The sequence below is a fragment of the Mastigoproctus giganteus genome, chromosome 5 (genome assembly GCF_048544385.1).
Source record: "Mastigoproctus giganteus isolate SK-2022 chromosome 5, ASM4854438v1, whole genome shotgun sequence".
NCBI classification, from domain to species: Eukaryota; Metazoa; Arthropoda; class Arachnida; order Uropygi; family Thelyphonidae; genus Mastigoproctus; species Mastigoproctus giganteus.
In genome coordinates this window covers 9559345-9587316 of record NC_143579.1, presented here as the reverse complement: position 1 = coordinate 9587316, position 27972 = coordinate 9559345, and the positions used below count along the sequence as shown (strand labels likewise).

Below are 27972 nucleotides of genomic sequence, written 5' to 3'. Positions count from 1 at the left end.
TAATGAAACCATAATCAGCTATTGGAACAAGTTCCTACCTGACTGTATAGAGTTAGAGAGCTTATGTAAATTATTTTTTTTTTTTTTTGTAAAAAAACTCAAACATAAAAGGTATTAAAACTATAGTTCAGATAACCCCCGCTTAACGCTGATAATTCGTTCCAAAAAACAGTGTTAAGTGAGTGCCATATTCCGGTAATGTGACATATGTATTTGTGAGTCGTGGTCTATACCACTGTGACTATCATTAGCATTAGCATTAGTAGAGGCATTTGATGCAAGAAAGAAAGCTTATGCAGCATCAGCCAAAAAAAAAAAAAAAAAAACCCACTTCCACTTCACCCCTCTGTTCGTTCAAAATACCTGTCCAGCTGAGCCTTAAACTTATTTAGGCTATCAACCTCCACGACAAGGGATGGAAGTCTGTTCCACCAACCAACCGCCCGCTGGCTAAAGGCAAATTTCCACACGTCTATCCTACATCTGTCTTTCCTCAATTTGAATTTATGCCCTCTCAGGTGATTATTCTGAGCTAGAGGAAGAATCCCATCAGCATTGAGCATGCTCAAACCATTCAGGGCTTTATACACCTCTATCAGATCACCTCACTGGTGCCTAGTCTCCAGACACTGTAATTCTCAAAACTTAAGCCTTTCTTCGTAAGAGCACCCCTTTGTTCCATTCACTAATCTTGTTGCCCTTCTCTGTACTCGTTCCAGCAGCTCTACATCCTTCTTGAAATGAGGCCTCCAGGCCTGTATACAGTACTCTAGGTGTGGCCTGACCATTGCCTTATACAAGGGAATAATCACCTCCTTATCCCTGCTGGAAAAATTCCTGTATATCATTGACAATACTCCATGAGCTACTCTTGCAGCCCGTCTGCACTGCTCAGAGAACTTCATATCTGCCTGCACAACCACCCCCAAGTCCCTTTCATTCTCTACCACTGTCAGTGTAGTACCACAGAGTTGATACGTTGCTCTGGGGTTGCTGATTTCCATGTGTAGTACTTTACATTTGTCAATGTTAAACTTCATTTGCTACCTCTCAGCCCATCTGCTCAACCTTTCCAGATCCTATGATCACTACTGACACTATGCAGCAGCATAGTGTCAGTAGTGTCCTTGACAACCCTGCCAACCTTTGTATCGTCTGCAAACTTGGACATTAAGCTTGATATACCATCATCAATATCATTTATAAATACAGAAAACAATAATGGACCCAACACTGAGCCCTGAGGGACTCCACTAATAACATTAGTCCACGATGAGCAGTGTCCATTGATTACCACTCTCTGTCTTCTCCCCCTCAACCATCCCTTTATCCATAGCAGCAATTTGCCTCCAATGTCACACTGATCAAATTTGTGTAGCAGTCTTCCATGTGCAACAGTATCAAAAGCCTTTCTAAGATCCAAGTATATAATATCAAAGCTATTCCCTGCATCCAGCTCTTTTGTAACTGCATCATAGTATCCAATCAAATTGGTCAGGCAAGGCTTCCCCTTAACAAAACCATGCTGTGTCCGAGCTATAACTGAAGTCCTGTCTAAACGATCCTGCAGTGCCTCCTTAACCAGTGCCTCCATTAACTTTCCTGGAACAGAAGTCAAGCTCACAGGTCTATAATTACTTGTGTCAGCCTTTGATCCTCCTTTGTGAATTGGGGTCACATTTGCACATTTCCAGTCTATGGGTACTTCCCCCGAGTCCAAGGAAGCTCTCATAATTATGGCTAAGGGTTTGCTTACTTCCTTTGCTGCCTCCTTTAATATAACTGGTTAGATCCCATCCACCCCGGGTGCCTTTCTTGTGTTTATCTTCAACAATTTCTCCTCCACTTTACTCCCAGTTATTTCAAGATTCTGTAGCTTACTGCTAGAGTTGAATACACCTCTGGCATTCCCCTCGCTGAATAACTCCGCATGTGTGAATGTCGATGCAAAATATTCATTTAGTTTGCTAGCTACCTGAGCAGGATCATCAACAGTGACCCATCAATATCAGGTGGACCAATCTGATTCATCCCCTTCCTTCTAGAGTTTACATAAGTAAAGAACTGTTTACTGTTTTTCTTTGCATCCCCTGCCAAAGATTTCTCGTAATCTGCCTTCGCCTGCCTAACCTCCTTTGTAACTTGGTTGCATATCAACTTTTATCTATCATAGGCTTCTGTGTCATGTGTTAATTTGTAAGTAACCCATACATTTTTCTTCTCTGCCATATGCCTCATTAGTTCATCTGACATCCATTTTGGCCTAAACCTTGAACAATATTTCTTAGTTGGTATGTAAAGCCTAGTAGCTTCCAAGATAAGTTCTTTGAATGCTTCCCATTTTGAATTTGCTGTTGGTAACATCATCAGTTGGTCCCACTGTATAGAATTTAAATACTGTCTCAGTCCATCGCAGTCGCCTTTACGGAAGCAATATCCCTTCCCTTTACCCCTAATGGTAGTTACCTCTTTGAGTAAATCCCACTTCAGCACACTGTGATCACTGCCACCTAGTGGTTCATTTATCTGCAGATTCTTAATGCATGAAGAATCACTGCTGATAATCAAATCAAGAGTATTACTCCCTCTAGTTGCCTCCCGAACATGCTGATGTAGAAAACAATCATCCAATAAATCCACAAAAGCCCTGCTAGTGTGTGAGTGACCAGCCCCCAAATTCCAGTCAATATCTGGGAAATTAAAATCTCCCATTATACAAAGGGTACTAGGAAAGTTTTGCAATATGACGCAACAATGAATCACAGGAAACTGCTTGTTGCTGCATGGTGAGACATGTTCATACGTGCATAGTAGCCGCCGCGCCAAGTCGATGGGCTCAGTTATTCATTAGTAGTGAGAGTGTAAAGTGCTTGCGATGGCATCGTGGTCACGAAATGAGATAAGGACAGTTTTGCGGTATAGTTTTGTGCGTGGTTTAACCATAGACCAGTGCTTAGAAGAAATGACTCTTGCACTAGATGATGATTGTCCACATCGTACAACGATATTCAGGTGGTATAGAGAATTCCAAAGGGGAAATTTCACTCTGGAGGATTCTGAGAAGCCGGGAAGGCCACGAACGTCAGTTACGGAGGAAAACGTTACTGCTGTGAGGAAAATGCTTGACGAAAACAGGCGAGTGACCTACCAACAGATAGAGGATACTTTGGGCCTAAATGCACCAGCAATTCGTTCGATTCTGCAAGATCATTTGAACATGAAGAAACTTTGTTCTCTCTGGGTGCCGCGTCAACTGACTGAAGAGCAGATGACACGATGTGTGACTTGGTGCTGGGAGATGTTAAAAAAGTTTGATAAGGGACAATCTCGGTATGTGAACAACATCGTGACAGGTGACGAGACTTGGCTGTACTATTACGATCTGCCGACCAAGGCTCAAAACAAAGTTTGGGTCTTTGATGATGACGACACACCCGTAATTGTCAGAAAATCCCGATCTGTAAAGAAGAAAATGATAGCTGTATTTTTCAAATCGAGTGGAATTGTGGAACGTGTCGTTTTGGACACGCAGAAGACAGTCACAGCTAAGTGGTATACTGAACAATGCCTGCCTAAAGTCATTGGATCTATGAAGAACCTGCGGCCAAAGTCAAGAATGGATACCTGGTACCTCCATCACGAAAATGCTCCCTGCGACTTTGCACTGTTCCCGCATGTGAAAATGAAGCTAAAAGGGAGGCGGTTTTCCAGTGATGAGGACCTTCTACGGGCTTGGGACAACGAGTGTGCTTTACTCCCTAGTGAAACTTGGCAGAACTGGTTTAAAGATTGGTTTCGGAGGATGGAGAGGTGTATTGAATGTAGAGGAAATTACTTTGAAAAAATTAAATAAACAAAGCTGTATTGCAAAACTTTCCTAGTACCCTTTGTAAGACTCTCTGATTTACTGGCCCACTCTATTTCCCTGTACAGTTTCTTATTATACTCATCAGAGTCATTAGGCCTATAGCACACTCCCACTCTCAATTTTGATCTCCCAATGCTTATGCTCACACCAAACTGACTCAACACTTGGTTTTTGTGTTTCTTAACTAATAGCATAACCCCTCCCCCCCTTCCTATCCTGTCTATCCTTTCCTAGTACCCTACGATATGAAACTGCACTGTCCAGCGATGTCAACTGGCTTCACTTCCTTGGTTTTTGTGTTTCTTAACTAATAGCATAACCCCCCCCCCCCTTCCTATCCTGTCTATCCTTTCTGTAGACGTTGTACTCCCCAAATTCCAGTTCTGCATCCCTTATATCTGTGTGACACCACGTCTCTGATATCCCAACAATATCTGCCTTTGATGTTTTGAGCAATACCTCAAATTCATCAAATTTGTTTACTAAACTCCTAGCATTGGTGTACACGCAAGTATACCTGCACCTGTTTCTATTGTTAGCCACCCTAACACAACCCATGTGTTTACTTGTACCGCAATGGCTCCCAGTAGTCTCTGAAATATCATGCATCTTGTTTTTCAGGCTTCTGCTCATTCTAATAGAAGCAGTGCAAGAATCTCTTTCACTTCTGCAGTGGCTACTGTCAATCTATTGGTCTTTGTCTCCCCCAAAGCTAGCAGTTTTCCGACCCACCTAACACTGCCTCGATAGCATCAGCAAATATTCTTGCACCCTTTCTATTTAAGTGTATCCCATCCCTGTAGAAGCAATCTCTCCTGTTATCAAGTACAGTCGTGCTTGTTAACAGTAGTGAAATATGATAAACAGTAATAAACAGTAGTGAAAAGATGCCAAATTGGTCAAAATATTTAATGTTAATTAAAAATCTGTACATATAAAATATTCTCCATTACACATGTATATAATTATGGTAACTAACTACATTATGTGTCAAAATTAAACTTAAAATCATGAATTTATTAATCTGATGGCCCTGGGCTGTCAAGTTTTTTAATCTTTTGTCGATTTTGGGTTGTACTTTGGCCCTTTTCCTAGTAAACTAAAAGGGGTTTTACTTTAAAATCCCCCACAGTGTTACCACTCAACAATATAGTCAACCAATCCTTCGCCACTTTGAAGCCTGTCATGTTTTTTTCTTCTTTCGATATGAAACTTCTTTTAGGCATTCCAAAAAAAGTCCTGGTTCATCTATGTTAAAAACTTGTTGAGAAGTATAACACCTCTCTAAAATAATTTTAAGAAGCTATTTTTTGAAAGTTTCGGCTCCTTCTTGATCTGCACTTATGGCTTCTCCCTGAATTTTAAATCTATCGAACCAGCCCTTACTAGCTTTAAATGGTTCCACATTTTTTTCCCCCCCTAAGGTGAGCTTTCTTCAGATCATCATATAGGCTAATTGCTTTTTATTTAATAATATTTAACTTAATGGAATTGTGCATTGGATATTATCTTCAATAAAATTATTTAGAAAGTGTCTGTGTTTCAGTTATAATTGTTATGGCCTAGCCATAACCAATTTAGTTGCTTGGAGTGAAACACTGTCTTTCCCACTGATAAAATTAATTCTTTATTATTTATAATTTTTCTCACAGTTGAATCTGCCGATTCTAAATGATTTCACACATCTACTTGTCGTTGAACGGAATCGATTCACTTCAAAACGTATAATTTAATTTTCAAATTCAGTCTTTTTCTTACCTTAGAAAAGGCTCCGAGCATCAAGAAATATTAGTGACCAGAGTGATTATCTAGTACGCTTAACTGTAAATACATTTCTCCTGAGTTTCGAAAGTCCAATAACTCCTGAATATTATAATTAAATAGATATATTCAAATACTATAACCTAGATAGGAAAGCCACCTTCTTTAATCCCTCTTTAATTTTTAGTTAATACTAACTCTCTTCTTCGCTTGGGTCACTAAGTGGCACCGCTCTTGCCTCCACGTGGTGAGGCTGGTAACCTGGGAGAAAAGACAATCTCCCAGGGCCAAAAAGAGCATAGCATGAATAAGTCAAACTCATACTTATCTGGGCTGCCAGACGCAACCTACGGAGGATGCGGAAAGGTCAGCAAATGACCACCGCATATCCCCGGAGCAATATAGCCTTAATTGCTAATGTTCCTCAAAACCAAATAACAACAGCCAGACGCAACCCAGATATCAAAAAAAAAAAGATAATTCCACAGCAGGAACTGCAAAGCACCAAAAAACTGAGCCAGAGACCTATCCAATTCCACCTTATTTGATCATCCATTCAAATGGTGAGAATGCAGTTGGCAAACGTTTTCCATTTAGAGTTCAAAAGGAAATGGAAAGTAGAGTTGGATCTCTGAAATCTGTAAAAAGACTCAGGTCAGGAGATATTCTCATCGAGACATTTAATGCCAAACATTCTGAGCAACTTCTGAAAATTAATTTCTTTGCAGGACTCCCAGTAACTGTAATGCCCCGCAGATCACTGAACACTTCTAAGAGTGATCTCAGACTGGGACTTACTAGATATATCTGAAGAAGAAATGTTAGAAGAACTGAAAGAACAAGGAGTTATTCATGTCATGCGAAAAACATGAATACTGTTGAGAGACAGTTGCAGGGGGCAATAACTAAGATCTGTTCATGGGCTCAGACTAATGGATTTCAACTTTGTCCACAAAAAACACTTTGCATCCATTTTTGCCACCAATGCAAATTCCACCCCAATCCGGAGCTACAACTGAATCACCAACCAATAGCAGTTCATCCCAGCATACGGTTCTTAGGAATCACTTTAGACCATAAACTCACTTTCCTTGAGCATATCAAAAGACTAAGAACATCATGTCAACAAAAACTAAATATCATCCGGGTTCTCTCTGCAACTAAGTGGAGAGGTGATCGCCTTACTCTATTACGGCTATATAGAGCCTTAATAAGATTGAAACTTGACTATGGAGCACCAGTGTATAGTTCAGCAAGACCTAGTGCCCTTCGCTGGCTTGACCCTATCCAACATAGTGGAATACGCATTGCCTTAGGAGCATATCGCATGTCTCCAATACATAGCCTACATGTTGAAGCACATTAATCCCCTCTCTCAATCAGATGACAACTGATACATGTCTCCAATACATAGCCTACATGTTGAAGCACATGAACCCCCCTCTTTCAATCAGATGATACTACGTTATGCCTATAAAATTAGATCTATGCCAGAACACCGAAACTGGCAGATACTTTCCACATCAGAGCACAGCAGGTTATACCAAAACCGCCCTAATGCTAACCATCCTTTGGGTATGAGAATAAAACACCTCTTAGAAGAACTAAATTTAACCAAGGTAGCGCACAGCCTCCCATCCTCTCTTGCTCCTTGGAATATCACTCCACCTTCATGTGACTTACATCTACATGAATGGAATAAATTTACATTGCATAGAGAAAACTTCTTGCAACTATACCATGCGGTAGTGGACCAGTTTCCCAGCTTTGTCGTAGTACATACTGATGGATCAGAGAATGATGTCCACGTTGGGATCGCCGCAGTTTTTCCAAACATCACATTAGCTTATCAGTTGTCACATGAGTTCAGTATATTCTCCACCGAACTAATAGCAATTCAGGTTGCACTGAATTACATTGAGTCCTCTGATATTAACAACAGCATTATTTTCACAGATTTAAGTGCACTTCAAGCACTAAAAAACATCATGAACATCACTCACCCAGTCGTGAAAGGAATAGTCAGCTCTTTACATACCTTATCAGAACTTTGTAAAAACATGCACTTCTGCTGGGTCCCCAGGACATATGGCAATTCCTGGAAATGAACTGGCAGACAATGCTGCCAAATTAGCTCACTTACCACCTGAGAACAAGTGGAAAATGCCTCATCGAGACTATTGACCAATAATCCAGGAAAAATGCATGTGCCATTTCCCATGATAACATGGCAGTTATCATGGGAAAATACCTAACAATAAGCTTTGAAGTATCAAGTCAAACCTTGAGCGATGGCTTTCCAGCTTCAGTTCAATCTGACATCAGGAGGTAATATTGGCTTATCTGCGAATAGGTCAAAATATCATTCATGGTTATCTTTTAAGAGGAGAGGTACCCCCTCAGTGTCATCACTGTAATACAATGCTTTCATTGAAACATATTCTTGTTGAATGCACAAAATATACAAGAGAATGCCAGAATATTTGCACTCCAGCCACAACAGAAGATCCTCCTACACTTACTTCACTTTTAAATAATGAAACAAATGTCTCAAGCATTTATAACTTTCTCAAGATGATTAAAATATATTACCTCCTTTAGTTAGTTAAATTACTTTCTGGTACCTTTTTTCCCACCATTATCTCTACTTGAGAAGAAATGGCATGCATACTTACCATATGTATGGTGCACTATGGCCATAGTTGTTGATGCACCTAATCCCGAAACAAACCAACCAACCTTAGTAAGCTTAGTACCATGTACAGACGTTGTTACTTTTTAATTCTTATCCGTCGTTATTCATCTTCGAAAATATAACTGTGTTGCATTAATTATTATACAATGTTCGAGTAAACTGTCCGTTACCTAACACTGTACCGAGTGATAACTAGACTTCGGATAAATGCATATAATGCAAATATTACAAGCATTATACGTGATCATTTTTTAAAATGATCTCGGAACTACGTAACAAGCCACCATACTGCAATTCAATTAGCGTGGAAGAAAATTTTACAAATTGTTGTGGGAAATGTTTTAATGCTGTTTTGCTATTCATTTTCAAGCTGTCGACTACATCAGATGAAACGTTTTCGTTAAACATGCCAAAAATTTTATCTGTACACTGGTAAAACAGCATTATAGTCAGTTGTGACAGTGTTAGAGTGAGATATGGGTTATAATATAAGAACAACATTATATCAAATCAGCATAGAGCGAACCGTGTTATAATGTGAGGGCTTGCTATACTTAGTACCATGTGTAGATTGAAGGTTGAGAAGACAGACGACTATGTTGCTATTAGACTTCAATTTCTGTAGATTATACTTTTCAGGAATTGCATATGAAGGAAGATTGTTCCAGAAAACAGAAGTTGAGGGGATAAAAGGAGTTGGTTTTATGAGTTTGAAGTTGGACAGTAAATGGATGCTGACTGGCTGTGGAATGTGTTCAGACTGGTTTGGAAGAGTGTATGGGTGAATTACAGATGCAAATTCAGAAGAATAGTTGCCTACAGAAATAGCTGTAGAAAAGGCATCTACTCTAGATGTGGGAACAGTATTCCATAGTAGGGCATATTTGAAGTTTGTACAGAGTGAATAGTTCTTTAGAAGAAAAGTAATGCTAAGAGCGAAAGAGAAACCCCAGTTTTTTTAGATGAAGAGGAAGCAATATTTCCAATGTGCTTATGCCAAGAGTAGTTAGAAGTCAGGGTAATTCCTAATAGATATATGCAATCTTCTCTAGAGGTTTCAAGTGTCGTCAAAGATAAGCATAGAAGCAGTAGGCTCCTTTTTGCAAGATAACACAGTATATGTTTAGAAGGATTGACATTAACTAAGTAAAATTAGATATAGGATTAGATATATATTTCGAAGAAGTAAAGAAAATATTTATTATTGTTGTTGCTGCTCATTATTTTTGCCTGGCTGGGGTTTCCACCCCGTGACACTACCAGGTACATAGGGTGGTTGTTATGTCTGGTGTTATCGTTGGTCGAAGAACTCTGACTATCCTACATTTGTTCAAGATTGTGACTTTCTGGAGTTCTTTGTAGTTGTTTTCTGGGATACCTATTGCTGCTAGGCTGTTGTGTAGCGTTTTTGACACCATACCAGTGGTAGATACGATGATTGGGATGGTCGTTACTTGTTGCATATGCCACATCTCTTTGATCTCCTGTCTTAGGTTCATGTATTGTCATGGGTTTTCTGGAGGCTGCTAGTGTTGGGCACCGCTCTGTCCTTTAGATAGGTAGCCTTTTCCTTTTTGTTGACAAGGGTTATGTCTGGTCTGTTGTGCAGGAGTGTCTTGTCTGTTATTATGGCATGGTTATTTGTGTTTACTGTATAATCTGGTACTGCCTGGGGTTCGTACTTGTAATATGGTACACTTTTTTTATTATTATTATTATTATTTGATGGCAGATTCTTTCCTTGCATCATTATTTTGTAACTCATAACAGCCAAAGTGCATATGATCAGTACACAAGGTGTATAATGTATAATCATGTCTTTTGATTTGACTGTATTTGGTAATTTAATTAATATTGTATGTGCTAATGATGCATGTTACTTCTGTAGGTTCACCTCTACATTAAAAGTCACAACTTGTCACTTCTGTGAGAAACCAATGTTCTTTGGTTACAGGTGTAAAGAATGCAAGTAAGTAAAGCTGTTATTGTTGTTTCAAACAATAAAACACTGCAACATGCTTAATTTTTTTTTTTTTTTTTTTTTTACTTCAAATTAATAATTGACACAATACACATGCTATATTATCTATGTAATATCCAATATAGTTTATACGTGTTAATTCTTAATCTATGCAACTTACATGTTATTTAAATAAAAAAAAATAAAAAGGAACACTGTAGAATCTCAGTTCACTCAATGCAAGTGGCACATTTTATAGCTAAATGAGTGGAGCAGGAAGGATCCAAAATGTTTCTTAAAAAAAAGATTTTTTTTTAATCAGTGGAATATGCTTTTGTAGGATTTTGCAAAATCATCATCATCACCCATTTTCAATCCACTGCAGGATGAAGACCTCTCCAGCAACTTTCCAGTTCCTTCTGTTTTGTGCAATGGCCATCCATTTACTACCCACATGAATTTCATCTGTCCATCTCCTTTGTTGTCTTCCAAGTAGTAGTAGTGGCATGTGATGCAAGAAAGCAAGTGTATGAGCTTATGCAGCATCAGCCAAAAAAAAAAAAAAAAAATCACAACATTCCCTCCAGTCCAGTTCCTCCTTAAATTTATTTAACCTGTTAACTTCCACAACGACAGATGGAAGTTTGTTCCAGCAATTAATCACCCACCCGCTGGCTAAAGGCAAATTTCCGCACAACTATTCTACATCTGTCTTCTTAATTTGAATTTATGCCCCCCTTAGGTTCGTAATCTGAACAAGTGCAAGGATCCCATCAGAATTCAGCGTGCTCAACACATTCAAGGCCTTATATACCTCAATCAGATCACTGCGCAGGTGCCTAGTCTCCAGCCACTGCAATTTGCAGCAATTAAGCCTCTCTTGGTAAGAGGATCCCTTCATTCCCCTCACCAATCTTGTTGCCCTTCTCTGTACACGCTCAAGTAAATCTACATCCTTCCTAAAATGAGGCCTCCAGACCTGTACGCAGTACTCAAGGCGTGGCCTGACCATTGCCTTATATAAAGGGACAATCACCTCCTTCTCCCTGCTAGCAAAATTCCTATATATCATTGACAAAACCCCATGACCTGCCCTGGCAGCCTGTCTGCATTGCTCAGAAAACTTCATATCTGACTGCACAATTACTCCCAGGTCTTTTTCTTTTTCTACCACCTTAAGTGTAGTACCACACAGTTGGTACATTTCTCTGAGGTTACTTCTACCCATATGCAGTACTTTGCATTTGTCAAGGTTAAACTTCTGTTGCCACTTCTTAGCCCATCTACCCAAATTATCCAGATCCTGTTGCAGTAGCACACTGCCATTACTGTCATTAACAACCCTGCCAACCTTTGTATCATCTGCAAACTTCGACATTAAGCCTGATATACCTTGATTAATATCATTGATAAATATAATAACAACAGTGGACCCAACACCGAACCCTATGGGACTCCATTAATAACATTAGTCCAAGAAGAGCAGCACCCATTGATTACCACCCTCTGTCTTCTCCCACTTAACCATCCTTTTATCCATTGTAGCAACTTACCCTTAATACCATTCTGCTCCAATTTGTACAATAGTCTTCCATGCGCAACAGTGTCAAAAGCTTTCCTGAAATCGAAATATATGATATCAAAATTATTTTTGGCATCCAGTTCCTTTGTAACCACATCATAATATCCTATCAAATTTGTCAGATAAGACTTTCCTTTAACAAACCCATTCTGTGTCTGAATTATTGCTGCAGTCTTGTCTAGATGATCCTGCAATGCATCTTTAACCAATGACTCCATTATTTTACCCGGAACAGAAGTTAAACTTACTGGTCTGTAATTACTCGTCACCCTTCGATCCCCTTTTGTGAATTGGTGATACATTTGCACATCTCCAGTTCGTGTAGACCTCCCCTGAATCCAAAGATGCTCTCATAATTATGGCTAAAGGTTTGCTTAGTTGCTTTGCCACCTCCTTTAATATAACTGGATAGATCCCATCCACCCCAGGTGCCTTTCTTATGTTTAACTTCAACAATTTCTCCTCCACTTTGCTTTCAGTTATTACAAAATCATTAAGTATCCTGCTACAATTTGATAATCTTCTGCCATTTTCAGACCTTAATAATTCCTCATGTGTGAATGTAGATGCAAAATACTCATTTTGCAGCTAAAAGAAAACTTTTCTCTTAGGTAACATTCTGTTATTTTCTTTGTCCATCTGTCATGTCTTCAAGCTATATGTCCTATCCATGTCCATTTAAGTTCTTTAGTTTTGATAAGAATGCCCTTTATTTGTGTTTACTGTATAATCTGTGTTTCTCTTCTTATCTAACAGTCTGATTCCTAATATAATTCGTTCCATTCTTCGATGTGTGTTTTTCAGCTTCCCTTCCATTCTTTTGGTGAGTGTCCAAGTTTCACTTCCATAAGTCTTGGTGGGGAGTATACATTGGTTCATTATTTTACGTTTCAGACAAACTGGGATATTGCTCTTCAGTATGTGACTATATTTCCTGAATGCTATCCATCCAAAATTTGTTCTTCTCTTGACTTCCAGCCATTTATCATTATTACAGTTAATAACTTGTCCCAGATAAGTATATGAATATCCCCTTTTCAATTATGGCTCCTTCAATGATTATATCCTTTTCTGTGCCATACTTGTTAATCATTACTTTTGTTTTAGCCCTGTTCATCTTTAGTCCGAAATCCTTACAAACTCTGCATAACTGATTAAGATTTTCCTCTAATTCTTTGGGATTATGGCTTAGATTACAACGTCATCTGCAAATCGTAAATGGTTTAGGTACTCTCCAATCACATTGACTCCTTTCTGCAATCAGTCCAATCTTCTGAAAGCTTCCTCAAGAGCAGCAGTGAACAACTTTGGAGATATTGAGTCTTCCTGTCGAATTCCTTTCTCAATTTTAAATTTGCTACTCTCTTTGTCTAATCTAATAAAGTAGGTAGCGTTCTCATATATTTTCTTAAAAATCATAATGTATGGGGTATTTATGCCTTGTCTTTCCAGTGCCCGAAACATTGCCTTATGCTATATGGAGTCAAATGCCTTTTCCATAATCCTGTTCATCTAGAAGTCTCAATTTCAGTGTACATTTCCTCAACCTCTTCATCATCTTGGCTCGATGTTGGTGCATATATCGTTATAACCTTTAGTGTGTTCCTCTTAGAAATCCTGAGTAGTAGTCCTGACACCCTTGTGATGTACTTTTGAATTCCAAAATGCTGTTTTTTATATCTTTATGGACCAGAAAGCCAACTCCACCTTTGCTCTTTTCTCTGTTTCCATTGGTGTACAGCAGATTTCCACTTGATAAACTTACATGATTAATTTCTTCTTCTTGTTTCAGCAAAGCCGATGATATTCCAATTCACATTTTCTAATTCCTTTTCCACCTCTAATATCCTATCTTCACCGAAGCAAAATCGTCACTTTTGCAAAATGAGATAAATGTATTTTAATCTTATTTACATATATTTAGTAAAGTATCTAAGAGATAGAAATCTCAGTTTATCTCCTTTTATAAACTGTACTAATAAATTTGAGAGTTACCTCAATGTCGAAATGAGAGATCTTCTTTTCCAACTTCTGGGATAAAATGAAATAGAATAAATCAAAATTTACATTTAATTATAAATCTCTGAGTATAAGAAAATTATAAAAATACCTCAATGTGCTCATACTTCCAGTATGTGAACCCTTCAAGCACCGGAAAACAAGTTGACATCAACCAGCTCCAGACACTCAGGATGACTGAACATATTTTGTCAAAATTAAAATCAAAACTCCATATGAAATCATGTAATATCTTCTAAATCTAAACTCCTTCGACGGGACCAAACTTTTCGCCATCAAGACGTTTTTACAAGAAGGATGGTAAAACTGACATTTCAAACTTTTCCCCCTATATTTATACATTAGTGTGAGAGACTTCTGTTAATTGCACATGTGCACAAAGGCCCGTGAGTCCGAGATTATATAAGGACAACGAATATTAATAGAATGTTCTCGAATTCTCATTTCAACCGTTTCTGCTATAAGTAACTTGGTAAAATTCCGCTGTATTGTGAGAACCTTCGTTTCCCGAAATAAAAATGAATGGTTTTCGTGTACCGTGTGGTAAGAAATTTTCTTTTCATGCAGTACAAGATTTTTGATTTTAATTTTGACAAAATGTGTTCAGTCTTCTTGAGTGCATGGCAGTTTGGCGTCTGGGGCTGGTTGATGTCAATTTGTTTTCTGGTGCTTGGAGGGTTCACGTACGGGAAGTATGAGCACATTGAGGTATTTTTATAATTTGCTTATACTCAGAGATTTAAAATTAAATGTAAATTTTGATTTATTCTATTTCATTTTATCCCAGAAGTTGGAAAAGAAGATCTCTCATTTCGACATTGAGGTAACTCTCAAATTTATTAGTACAGTTTATAAAAGGAGATAAATTGAGATTTCTATCTCTTAGATACTTTACTAAATATATGTAAATAAGATTAAAATACATTTATCTCATTTTGCGGAGATTTAAAATTAAATGTAAATTTTGATTTATTCTAATTCATTTTATCCCGGAATTTGGAAAAGATCTCCTATTTGAATATTGAGGTAACTTTCAAATTTATTAGTATATGTATATTTAGTAAATATGGTTTTGATGAAGTTTCTATAGCTTTTAATCAAGATCATAGCCCAATTATAAGCAATCAAACTTAATTGTCACATTCACAAAAGACAGAAAAGGAGAAGAAAGTTGAATTTCATATTTCTACTTTTTTTTCATTTGGTCTTACATAAACTGTATATATCAAGTGCTGTGTCTTGATTGTACATATGTATAATGTTTGTTTCAACTTGCTCTATGTCAAGAAACATTAAAACAAGAAAGTTATAATCAACAAGTATTACAAAAAAAAATAAATTAAATTTTAGGTGTAATAATGGACTCAAAGCTCCATTAATATTCCACATTTCTATTCATTCATAGTAATACCCTTTGAAATTTTTAGTTTTTTAACCATGATTTGTGCCAAGTTAATAATCTGTTAGTAATTAAAAGATATTATGCATCGTTCACATTCCTTTTTTGCTGAGAGCCATGACCCCCCACCCCATGCATGAGTCCTGTGGCATTGTGTTATCTCAGACATATTTTAATTGACTGTACAGATTTTAATGATACCCATTCTACTACTTTTTATTTCTGAATGAGCCTTATACACTCAGTCATATTTTATACAACAGTGACATGTCAGCTGTTTTTAAATTCTTTCACTAATTTACACACACACACACACACACACACACACACACACACACACACACACACACACACACACACACACACACACACACACTACTGCATTTAACATATACCACCTTTTGCCTTTATATAATCTTTTGACAAAGTAACTTCTTCCAAAGGTTACCATAATTTGTTTTTAATATTCCATAACCTTGTCTTGATGCATAATAGCTAATGCACCAATAAAGTCATAAACTTAAAAGCTTGCACAAAATATCATTCTAGTAATACCAGAAGAAAAATTCTTGGGACTTATATTCTGTAAAAAGTTGATATTTCTCCATTTTTGATTACCACACAGAGTGATAATCAATGGACACTGCTCTTCGTGGACTAATGTTATTAGTGGAGTCCTTCAGGATTCAGTGTTGGGTCCATTGTTGATTTCTGTATTTATAAATGATATTGATTATGGTGTATCAGGCTTAATGTCCAAGTTTGCAGACGATTCAAAGGTTGGTAGGGTTGTTAATGACACTAATGACAGTACACTGCTGCAACAGGATCCAGAAAAGTTGAGCAGATGGGCTGAGAGGTGGCAAATGAAGTTTAACGTTGACAAATGTAAAGTACTACGTATGGGAAGCAGTAATCCCACAGTAACGTATCAACTCTTTGGTACCACACTGACCATGGTAGAGAATGAAAAGGCCCTGGGGGAAATCGTGCAGGCAGATATGAAGTTTTCTGAGCAGTATAGACGGTCTGCAAGAGTAGCTCATAGTGTCTTGTCAGTGATATACAGGAATTTTTCTAGCAGCGATAAGGAGGTGATTAACCCCTTGTATAAGACAATGGTCAGGCCACACCTTGAGTACTGTATACAGGTCTGGAGGCCTCATTTTAAGAAGGATGTAGAGCTGTTGGAACGAGTACAGAGAAGGGCAACAAGATTAGTGAATGGAACAAAGGGTTGCTTACAAAGAAAGGCTTAAGTTTTGCAAATTACAGTGTCTGGAGACTAGGCACCTGCGAGGTGATCTGATTGAGGTGTATAAAGCCTTGAATGGTTTGAGCATGCTCAATGCGGATGGGATTCTTCCTCTTGCTCAGAATAATCGCCTGAGAGGGCATAAATTCAAATTGAGGAAAGACGGTTGTGGGATTGATGTGCAGAAGTTTGCCCTTAGCCAGTGGGTAGTTGATTGCGGGAACAAACTTCCATCTATCGTTGTAGAAGTTGATAGCTTAAATATATTCAAGGCAGAACTTGACAAACATTTGGAGCTAGTGGATGGGTGAAATAGGGGAGTTTTTTTTTTTTTTTTTGGCTGATGCTATATAAGCTTGCTTTCTTGCATCATGTGTCTTTGCTAATGCTAATTACAAAAAATTTATTTATAAACTGTAGACAAAGTGTACAAGAATTCTGGAATCTTTGGGCTGTTTTTCCACCAGTTTGTGGAACAGATTCTTGCACTTATATTGTGCAGTGATCTTCACTTATATTCTGCACTTGTGTATGGTCTAAATTAGATTATGGTATATAATCTAATTTAGACCATTCAAGATTGAGACTATCCAGATATATGCATCTACTAGAAGTAATGCACTGTTCTGGGTAGACCTAATTCACCATCAGGCAAACCACAGTGCTAATAGCACATTCTGAACATCACCTGTCCAGAGTTTATATATTGAAGCAACACTTTTGTTGCTTTGATGGAGCAAGGAAGTTGCTCCATCAAAATTGCAACTTGCTTCTAAACTGATATTTCTGCAAATCACCCCACGTGGACTTGCATTTTTTTAAGCCACAATCGGAGACTTCTACACCATCAGGCCTCTTTGATTTTCATATCTAAGAGCTATTCGTATATACCATTGTGCATCTTGCCAGTCTGCTTGAATCCCTATGGAGATCACTCATGAATACTGTGAATTCTTCCTGTCTGATTGGATGACTCAAATTCTGAATCTGAGTTCTGATGCCGAACTTTACTATATCAGAGTAGCCCCCCCCCTCCCGAGTGCAGTATATATACAGCAAAGCTTCATGCTGTGGTGTTAGCTTTTGGTAGCTACTGTATAGACTATATCAGCTGTGAAGTATGATCATCATCCATTTGTCTACTGGGTTCAGCATAAGTTATATTCTGTTTTTAAATAAACATTCATTATTTGCTTTTTCTGATGCTGCAGTCAGATTTTTTTTTTTTTTTTTTTTTTGCCACAGTGGGGAGACCTACTCCCATCAGGCTGACAGCTGCCTCTTTGAATTTCATATTCAAAAGCTACTCAGAAATCTTAACATTGTGAGAGGCAACCACTTCTGATAATACATAATAGTTCATTTTTCAATGACAAAAGTCATTGCATGGACAGGCCATTAATAAGTTATACCAGATTAGAGCTGTAATCAAATTATGGGATTCTTGCCAATGCTTAACCAAATGGGAAATGAAGCTTGAAAAAGTCAACCAAGATGGTACATCTCTCTTTAAGTAGACTTAAAATTTGACATCAATAATAAGTTTACCCCAGGGGCTCACATCTGGTATGGGCCTGGCACACTCAGGGTCCTGAGCTGGATATCATCATTCTTCTCTTTCTTGGTGATTCCTTTCTCTCTCTCTCTCTCTCTCTCTCAGGGTAACTCGGGATTTTTTTTTTTTTTTGGCGGGTGGCAGCATAAGCCTCTGGCTTCCTTGCGGCATATGGCTAATAATAATAATTTCAAGGAAACAAAATAAAATGCCATTGAAACAATGTCTCCTACTAGCTTAAAGTTGCCACAAGCTTAAATGATTGGATTTATAGAAGAGTAAAATAAAATCTGCCTGAATGGTATGCACCTGGAAATCTAGCCTGCTCAAAAACTATAGAGAGAAAGTTGTTCATGCTCTTCTCAATATGGAACATAATCAGCTGCCTTTTTAATCCATCTCTCTGAGTGTTTCACACTCAGTGAAATTTTATCTTACCATGTGTTGGCCATTTTTAACTTTAAAGGTTTTTGAACATATTTAGACATATAACAACCTCTTTCATATTTAGACATATATATATATATATATATATATATATAGCAACCTCTTTCATATTTAGACATATTTAAATTGGAACTTGTGATTTTATCCTCTGTATATTGTCAGGTATAGAAGCCTTTTATATTGTACTTTTTTAAGTCACTGTTATGGATGAAAGGCTAGTTGAGTGGCAGAACACAGAAGAGTAATGCCATGGGCATTACTCCTTTTGGGTACTTAGTACTTTTTTGACCTATTACCATAGGTCACTGAAATATATAGGTTAAAGTAATGCTTGCACTCACCTCACGAGTTCTTGTTTCATGTCACAACAGCCAATGTTGATAAGATGTTCTGAGGGTAGCAATGTTTCAAATGAGGGGAAAGATGAAGAGCTTGGGATGCAAACCTAAGCTCTTTATCTATAGAAAATTACTTACTCTCAACTGTGTTTACAGTAATGCGAGGAGTGTTGTCAATAAAATGACAAATTTGAACTCTTTGTTAGGACAACTAATGCTGATATAATAGGGCTAACAGAAACATGGTGCCACCCAGAAATTGGTGATGATGAGGTCCACTGCAGTATTATAATGTATTTAGGGAAGATAGAAGGGGTGGCGGGGTTGTGTTTATTGAAAGTAGCCTGAGCACAAAAAGAGCTTTTGTTGAGTCTGAAATTAAGTCTGCTAGCACAGAATATGTGTGATGTGAGTTAGTTGTAAGCAAAGGAACAATGAGTGGGAGTAATCTACAGACCAGAAGATTGTGAAGAATATGACAGTCTTTACATAAAAATATGTAATTGATGAGCAAGCGTGAATGTCTTATCATGGGTGACTTTAATCTGCCCCAGATTGATTGGAATAAGTGGGGGGGAACTCATTATGGGGGAAACTTTTTTTTAAATAAACTAGATGATTATTATTTGTACTGGCATGTTAGAGAAAGTACTAGGGGTGAGAATATTCTTGACCTCATCATTACTAATGATTCAGATGACATCACAGGGCTTAAAGTACAGGAAGTGATTATGCAGTTTTCAGTTGGAAGATGAAGAAAGATGTTGCAGTAGTTAAAGGTAAAGGTATGGGTTTTAACTTCAGAAGAGGAGACTTTGACAGTTGAAGGTGCTGTATACCATCTGTGGATTGGGTGGATTTCAGGATGGGAAATACATTTGAATTATGGAATAGTTTTAAAGCAAAAATCAGAGAAGCCATGAATGCATACATACCTTTAAGAAAATATTTCAGGAGTAGGATGCCAAAATGGATGACGGGGGGAGCTGGCTGGTCAAACAGAGCAGAAAAAGATAGCATGGGACAGTTACAGAACAATGAAGAGTAATGAACCCTTGTGCACTGAGTGTGGGGAAAGTCTTAGATAACTCATCTGATGTTGCAGATGAAATGAATAGGTATGTTGCATCGGTATTTACTGACGAAAGACCTTTCATGTGGAGAAGAGGCTATGCTAGTGAGGCTGAGCCATATGAAATTAGTGATATCATAATTACAGATGATCGTTTATTAGAACAGTTTTTAAGCATAAAGGCAAGTAAAGTAAGGTTCTCGTAGTTGATGGTATATACCCTGTAGTTTTGATGAAGAGCATGAGAGAGTGTATTGAATTACAGACAGGTTAGTTTGATTTCAGTCGTAGGAAAAGCCTTAGAGCCATTGATTAAGAGTGCAATCCAGGGACATTTAGATAGATAGATAGATATTTTTTTTTTTTTTTTTTTTTTTTTTTTTTTTATTAAAACGTGAACAGTAGATACATTTTCAACAACAACTACTGTATTTACATTCTATGTACAAAGCAAAAAAGAAAGATAAAGAAAAACTTTTTAGAAAGAAATACAAAGGTTTCAATATTTTAATTTCAGGAAATAAGAAAAAAAAACAGTTTCTTGGGGTTGGGTCGTTCTCCTGTTAAGTGTCACACGTTGAAGGTGATGGACTGTTCAGTGATGGTGAAGAGGTGCCCGCCACTGTTCCATTCGCTGTTAAGATGATCCACAGTTTCTGGTCTTTTGCAGTGGAATTCGAGTAGAAGTCTGCTCTGCAACTTCCTCCGTAGGCTCCACTTCAGATGTTGCGGCGATGTGTCAACAGGTGGCACGTCGTCACTGCTTCTTGTGTGCTTCAAGTAGAAGCTGTAAATGACGGCCTTGGCCGCAATGAATAGGAAGTTGCAGGTGGTGTGTGCTGTCTGCTCAGAGTGAAGTAGGTACCAGTAGTCCTCCGGAGTGTGGGCGTGGTTGCAGGCAAGCTTTGCTGCATCCAAAGCATATTTGACGAGTTCCTTGTTCACAGGGCATGCCAGGTATATGTGTTCCAGGGTACCTGGGGTGGCGCAGAAGAGGCAGTAGTTTGAGGAGCGTAACCCGAAGATTTGTAGCTTGACTGGGGTGGGAAGGATGTTGTGCCACAGTCTCCACTGGATGTCTGCGTCCGATTTGGAACATTTCGTCCTGTACGGAAGGTTCCACTGAAAGTTTGATGGTGGCTTGTGGTGAGTGGAGAGGGGTGCAGGGACAGCTTGGCAGGTGGATGACTGGAAAATCGTGGTTGCATGGCGAGACATGATTAGCTGATAGACTTTTTTGGAGGGTGCAGGAGACAGAGGTACCGTGTCTTCTGGTGATGTGATGACGAAGGTTGGTGTAAGCGAGGATCCAGTGATAGATAGATAGATATTTTTTTTTTATTTTATTAAAAACGTGAACAGTAGATACATTTTCAACAACAACTATTTACATTCTATGTAAAAAGGAAAAGGTGAAGAAAACTTTTTGGAATGAGATACGAACGTTTCAACATTTCAGTTACAGGAATTAAGAAAAAACTGTTTCTTGGCGTTGGATCATTATCATATTAAGTGTCGCACGTTAAAGGTGATGGACTGTTCAGTGATGGTGAAGAGGTGACTGCTACTGTTCCATTCGCTGTTAAGATGATCCACAGTTTCTGTCTTTTGCTGGGGTATTCGAGTGGAAGTCTGCTCTGTAACTTCCTCCGTAGGCTCCACTTGAGATGTTGCACCGATCTGTCGACAGGAGGCACGTCGTCACTGCTTCTTGTGTGCTTCAAGTAGAAGTTGTAGATGACGGCCTTGGCCGCAATGAATAGGAAGTTGCAGGTGGTGTGTGCTGTCTGCTCAGAGTGAAGTAGGTACCAGTAGTCCTCCGGAGGTGGGCGTGGTGCAGGCAAGCTTTGCTGCATCCAAAGCGTATTTGACGTGCAGTCAGTCCTCGTATAACACGTGTTTACATTACACGAATTCGATCATACACGATTTATAAATAGGGGAACGATATCTTATATAACACGAACCGAATTTGCTCATGCACGATTCGCCTTTGTGTTTACAAGAAATGGTAGTCGAGCGCAGAATCACCCCAACGGATTATTACTTTATATCAGTGAAGGGGAAACACATTTCACCATAATAACGTAAAAGCCAACACAATTCCAGCTATCGGTATATTCGCAAATGCAATTAGATGGAGTTTACTACCAGTTGATAACAGATTCCACTAGTAGAAACGCAACTGGAAATTGTTTTTATTGTTTTATGGTAGTAACCCCCAGAAATGTGCTTTAGTAAAATGTGAAGTGTTAGTGTATCTCTGCCTTTACGGTGTTGTTTATTCAGTTGCTACACGCGCGCAGCTTTGTTTATGTGTATCAAGCGTGCCTCCTCATTTTGTAGTTGTGCTTTATTCTCTAAAAATGAGTAAAATACTTAAAAGGTGTGAAAAGGAAGCGTCCTGGTGAAGACACTGCAGATTCAATATCGATAAACAGAGACGGACTGGGTCAAAAATTCTTACCCGGGAAAATCTGTAGTGGCCTCATACTATGGTTATGGCCAAAATCACACCGGCCTTCGGCCCACCGGGGTTTTCCCGGTAAGGCTTATGGCCAGTCCACCTCTGTCGATAGAGAAAAAATATGAAATTGTGGAACGCTTTGAGTGAAATGAAAGACCATGTGATATTGCACGTGCTACAGACCTAAATGAGGCAATGCCGAGACTTAGAAAGAATGCAGAGAAAATAAAAACAACTTTCATAGCAGGAACAACTCAAAGTGTAATTAAAATCCATTAGATTAAGACACAAAGAATTGGAAGAGACGGAACGGCTGTCATCTGTTTGGATAGAAAATCAAACAAAAAACAAGTTTGCTTACGATAGAAGCAAAAGCATTAGCAATATTTTATTACGTAATAGTCGTAATGTAATACATAAGTATTTTATTACAACTATTACGTAATAAAATAATCGTAATAAATTACGTAAGTATTTTATTACGATTATTTATTGTGTTTGGTAATGTTTTGGTCACAAATGTGTGTTCAAACTTGGATGGTCGGCACCTAACCCTATTTTTCCCATAGGGCCTGTTGTTTATATTGCACAATTTTGTATTGCACTAGGGTTTCTAGGAACACAACTATCGTGCTATACGAGGACTGACTGTATATCTATTTGATAGATAGATAATTTTTTTTATTTAAACATGAACAGTAGATACATTTTTCAACAACTATTTACATTCTATGTACAAAAGCAAAAATGAAAAAAAAAATAAAGATACTTTTTAGAAAGAAATACAAATGTTTCAACATTTCAGTTTCACAGAATTAATCTTTAAGTCGTGAGATGATCTCTGGTATGTTAGTGGTGAACTTCAGAGCTGTCACCAGCTTCTGTGGAGAGCCACGGACTTCCCTTAGAAAAGAACATAGTTTTTCCACAGTTAAAGGGCCTTTAGTGAAGGGAAAGTTGCTTTCCTCATCCTCTGAAGCATCTGAATAATGAGAATCACGGTTGTTCTCTTCTTCTGCCTCCAGAAATTCAAGTTCTTCCTAATGTGGTCCTCTTCGTGGCAGAAGAAACATTGTGGGGAAATGGAAGTATAAAACGTGTAAATGATTCTGTTTAAATCAGCATTGATGAATTTAGGGATGCTGTTTGCTGCGTTGTTGGTGAAGTGCATAAGTGCTTGCCTTCAAAAGCTTTTTATATGCGAAAATTCTGGTTTTGTAGTTGCTGCAGAAAGTGTGCGTATTTTTCCGGTAATGGATCCATATTTGGATAAAATTCCTCTGAGGAATTTCAGGTGGTATGTTTGATATTGTAACTTTCGTTGGTGCTAAGGCAATTGGTGCTGCTTCCAGGTGATGAAAACTGATGTCTATTCCATTTTGCACGATAGTTGGTGCCCACAAGGGGCGGCTGAAATACACCTGCACAGCTCCCGCTACACGGGAGACATGAGTAATATTTCTCGGTGGTACTTTCTCAGTGATCGCTGTAAGGTGCTGCTCTAAAGGGGTGTTTTCCTTGGTAGCAAAGATTACTATTCCATTTTCCCAGGAAGTAATAGCGGTTGCTTCATTTGTTGGAGCGCTGTTCGACCATGTGTATGCTATTGTGTGTCGCAAGAGTGGGGGTTTTTGCAGGTGGCACGTGTAATCCGTTTGACACAGCATTAGCATAGGAATTAACAGTTACTGACCTGTTGGACTTTGAGGTATGCTCCTGTTGCCACAGGTGTGGCATCCGGTGTCAGGGTCTCTGCTGGCAGTGGCTGTAGTTTCTGTTGTTGTGGTTGTTTGTCCGCTGGACATAGCTGGAGGCAATTGCTGGGGTGGGTGGGGGTTGGAATAAGCCGTTACCGGAATAACCAGCCTTCCATGGCTAAAAGTTGAAAAAATTAAAAAAACTAACCTGGCTCAAACTTCAACCTGTATATTTATACACAATCAGAATTATTACAACTCGAAAGCTCCTCTGAAGAGGAAACGAACAATATAACTCTTGATTGTGGTTCTCGCAGACAAAAGGTGAAAAGGAGCAAAAGGGCAGGAGCTCAACAGAGCATTTCCAACGCATAGGAATATCCAACGAAGATTTTTTTTTAGATAGATAGATAGATACTGTGCCAATTACAGGAATATAACCCTACTGTCCCATGCATCCAAAATCACCTTGAATGTAGTGAAGAACAGGATCAAGAAAAGAATAGAAAGGGTCATTGATCAAGATCAGTTTGGCTTCAGAACTGGATGTGGGACAAGGGAGGCGCTTCTAGCAATGAGAACAATTCTTGAAAGAAGAATGGAAATGAATAGGAGAACATACATTGCTTTTGTTGATATACAAAAAGCCTTTGATAACGTAAGTTGGAAGAAGTTGTTCAGAGTCATGAAAAACTTTGGCCTGAACTGAAGAGACAGAAGGCATATCCTGCATCTGTACAAGATACAACGTACTGAAATAGATATTAATGGTACCATAAAGGAAGCAAGGATCAGGAGAGGCGTGAAGCAGGATTGCTCTTTATCCCCGTACCTTTTTAACATGTTCATCGAGGAATCCATAACAAAAATGAAGCAGGAAGCAAAGGGTATCAAGATTAATGGACAACAGATTCACTGCATTAGATTCGCGGACGACGTAGCATTATTAGCTAACTCAGAGCAGGAACTGTGTAAGATGTTGGAAAGACTAAAATTCTTGTTGTCACCAAGAATGATGAACAAACAAACATCAAAATGGTGAACAACAAAGTGGAACAAGTGAAATAGTTTTGTTATTTGGGGAATTTCATTATATAGGACAACCGGTGTGCTACAGAGATCAGAAACAAAATCACCCTTGCCAGGCAAGCTTTCAGTAACAAGCAAAATATTTTAACCAGCAGACACATCAACATGGAGACCATGAAAAAGTTTGATAAGTCATTTGTTTGGAGTGTGCTGCTGTATGGAAGTGAAACCTGGACATTATGCAAGCAAGATATCAAGAGACTGGAGGCATTGGAGATGTGGGTCTGGAGGCGGATGTTGAGGATTAGCTGGACCAAGCAGTGATCCACGAATCTATCTTGAACGAGATGCAAGAAAAGTGGCAGCTACTCACGGCAGCTGCAAAAAGACAATCTAAATTTTTAGGACACACCCTAAGACATAACAAATTTTTAGTTAATATCTCAGAAGGAAAAATATTGGGAAAGAAAGGAAGGGGATGACTAAAGAAGAAAATTTTGGAAAGCATAATGAGGAAAATGAACTTTAGGGGATATTAGGAAGTGAAGCATTCAGCAGTAGACAGAGATGTATGGTTGCAGCTACAAGGCGAAGCCTTTAGAGTTTGATGGTGAGAGATTTTTTTTTTTTTATTTAACTGTGAACAGTAGATACATTTTCAACAACTATTTACATTCTATATATAAGCAAAAAAAGGCATTGGATCAGTCTCATATTTCACATGTTGAAGGTGATGGACTCTTCAGTGATGGTGAAGAGTGACCGCCACTGTTCCATTTGCTGTTAAGATGATCGAGAGTTTCTGGTCTTTTGCAGTGGAATTGAGTAGAAGGCTGCTCTGCAACTTCCTCCGTAGGCTCCACTTGAGACGTTGCGCCAATGTGTCGACAGGAGGCAAGTCGTCACTGCTTCACGTGCTTCAAGTAGAAGTTGTAAATGATGGCCTTGGCAGCAATGAATAAGAAGTTGCAGGTGGTGTGTACTGTCTGCTCAGAGTGAAGTAGGTACCAGTAGGCCTCCGGAGTGTGGGCGTGGTTGCAGGCAAGCTTTGCTGCATCCAAAGTGTATTTGACCAGTTCCTTGTTCATAGGGCATGCCAGGTATGTGTGTCCCGGGGTACCTGGAGTGGTGGTGCAGAAGAGGTGGTAGTTTGAGGTACGTACCCAAAGATTTTTAGCTTCACTGGGGTAGGAAGGATGTTGTGCCACAGTCTCCACTGGATGTCTGCGTCCAATTTGAAATGGTTCATCCTGTACGGAAGGTTCCACTGAAAGTTAGATGGTGGCTTGTGGTGAGTGGAGAGGAGTACAGGGAGAGCTTGGCAGGTGGATGACGGGAAAATCGTGGCTGTTTGGCGAGACATGATTAGTTGATAGACTTTTTTGGAGGGTGCAGGAGACAGGTGCCGTGTCTTCTGATGATGTGATGACGAAGGTTGGTGTAGGTGAGGATCCGGTCACATTTCCAATCCCTTTAGCTGTAGTGATGTCTGGAAGAGCTTGTGTGATCGCTGATTTTAGGTGTCTGTGTTGCCTGCTTTGCATTTATGGTTTTAATGGTCAAGTCTTCTGATCCTTTCCATTCAAGGCTTGGTGTTAGGAGGTCACCTATGGTTCTTATTCCTGCCCAGTTCCATGTAGGAAAGAAGAGAATATCATCATTTGCAGGGTCTATTATTCTTTGATTGTAGAAGAGCGGTTCTGAAAGCATTCCGGGAAGGGATGTTCTCTCAAGAGTATGGTGAAGGTTTAGCTTTTTCCATTGGTGTAGTGCGCCTTTATAAAACGGCGTTAATTTGAGTGGTGCCATATCCATTTTCAATATTGTTGACAGAGAGAGCCCTCTTGTGGCTGTTGCTAGTAGTTTAACGGTGGTGGCAGAATATGAGTTTTTCATTTGTAATGTCTTTAGAAGAAAGGTGATCCTGAAGGCTGTGATTTTGTCTTCAAGAGAAACCAGCCCCTGACCTCATGAGTAAGAAGCTGGCTGAATTTGGACTAGGACATCCAGTTGGTTTTGTTCCAAAGGAAGTTTTGGACAGATGCCTGGATTTGGTGGAGGAAGTTAGACTGCATCTTGTTAACTGCATATAGGTTTGGAAGCCTCATTTTAAGAAGGATGTGGATCTCTTGGAATGGTTATATAGAACAGCAACCACATTAGTTCAGTACATAAAAGTGTTCTCTTGCAACAAAAGTACTTGTTCTGCAAATTGCAAAACTTGAAAACTGGACGCCTATAATGAGGAATGATTGGGGTGTTTAAGGCTTTAAATGGATCGAGTAAACCTAATGCAAGTGGCATCACTCCTCTTTCATAGGCAGCACTCGTGGGGAGGGGGACATAAATTGAAAAGGAATGGCTACAGGATAGATGTGTGGAAATTTGCATTCAGCCAGAGAGTAATTGATTGTTGGAACAAACTTCCACCTGGTGCTGTGTATGTGGATAGTTTGAATAAATTTGAGGGAGAATTAGACAAATTATTAGAATGAATGGACAAATAAGGTGGATAGTTTTTTTTTTTTATAAGCTTGCATTCTCTCATCATTTGCCAATACTAATACTTTGTGGTATATCACCAATACTACTGATATATACCACAAATTTTTAGATATAAACCTACTAGATCAGTGGATGAAATGGGATTGATCCACTTCCATGTATGATACACAAACTTGACATCATTAGAATTTTTCCTTTGAGACTGTTAATTAACTTTATTTGCCAGCATTACTAGGAAATTTACACAAACTAAAGTGTGATAAACTAACCATGCAATACCTGAAATGTTAGTGGAGGGTGAGAGGACACTCACTTTCATTGGA

At 38.7% G+C, this 27972-nt stretch overlaps 1 protein-coding gene across 5 annotated transcripts in view; it reads left to right on the top strand.

The window, feature by feature from the left end:
* Positions 1–27972, top strand: part of ksr (kinase suppressor of ras) — a 341876-nt gene that overhangs the window by 156181 nt on the left and 157723 nt on the right. For all 5 annotated transcript variants that reach the window (XM_090373903.1, XM_090373901.1, XM_090373904.1 and 2 more), the window contains exon 7: positions 10213–10293. In XM_090373903.1, the coding sequence (XP_090230029.1) occupies positions 10213–10293 (81 nt within the window). The remainder of the gene's footprint in view (positions 1–10212; positions 10294–27972) is intronic.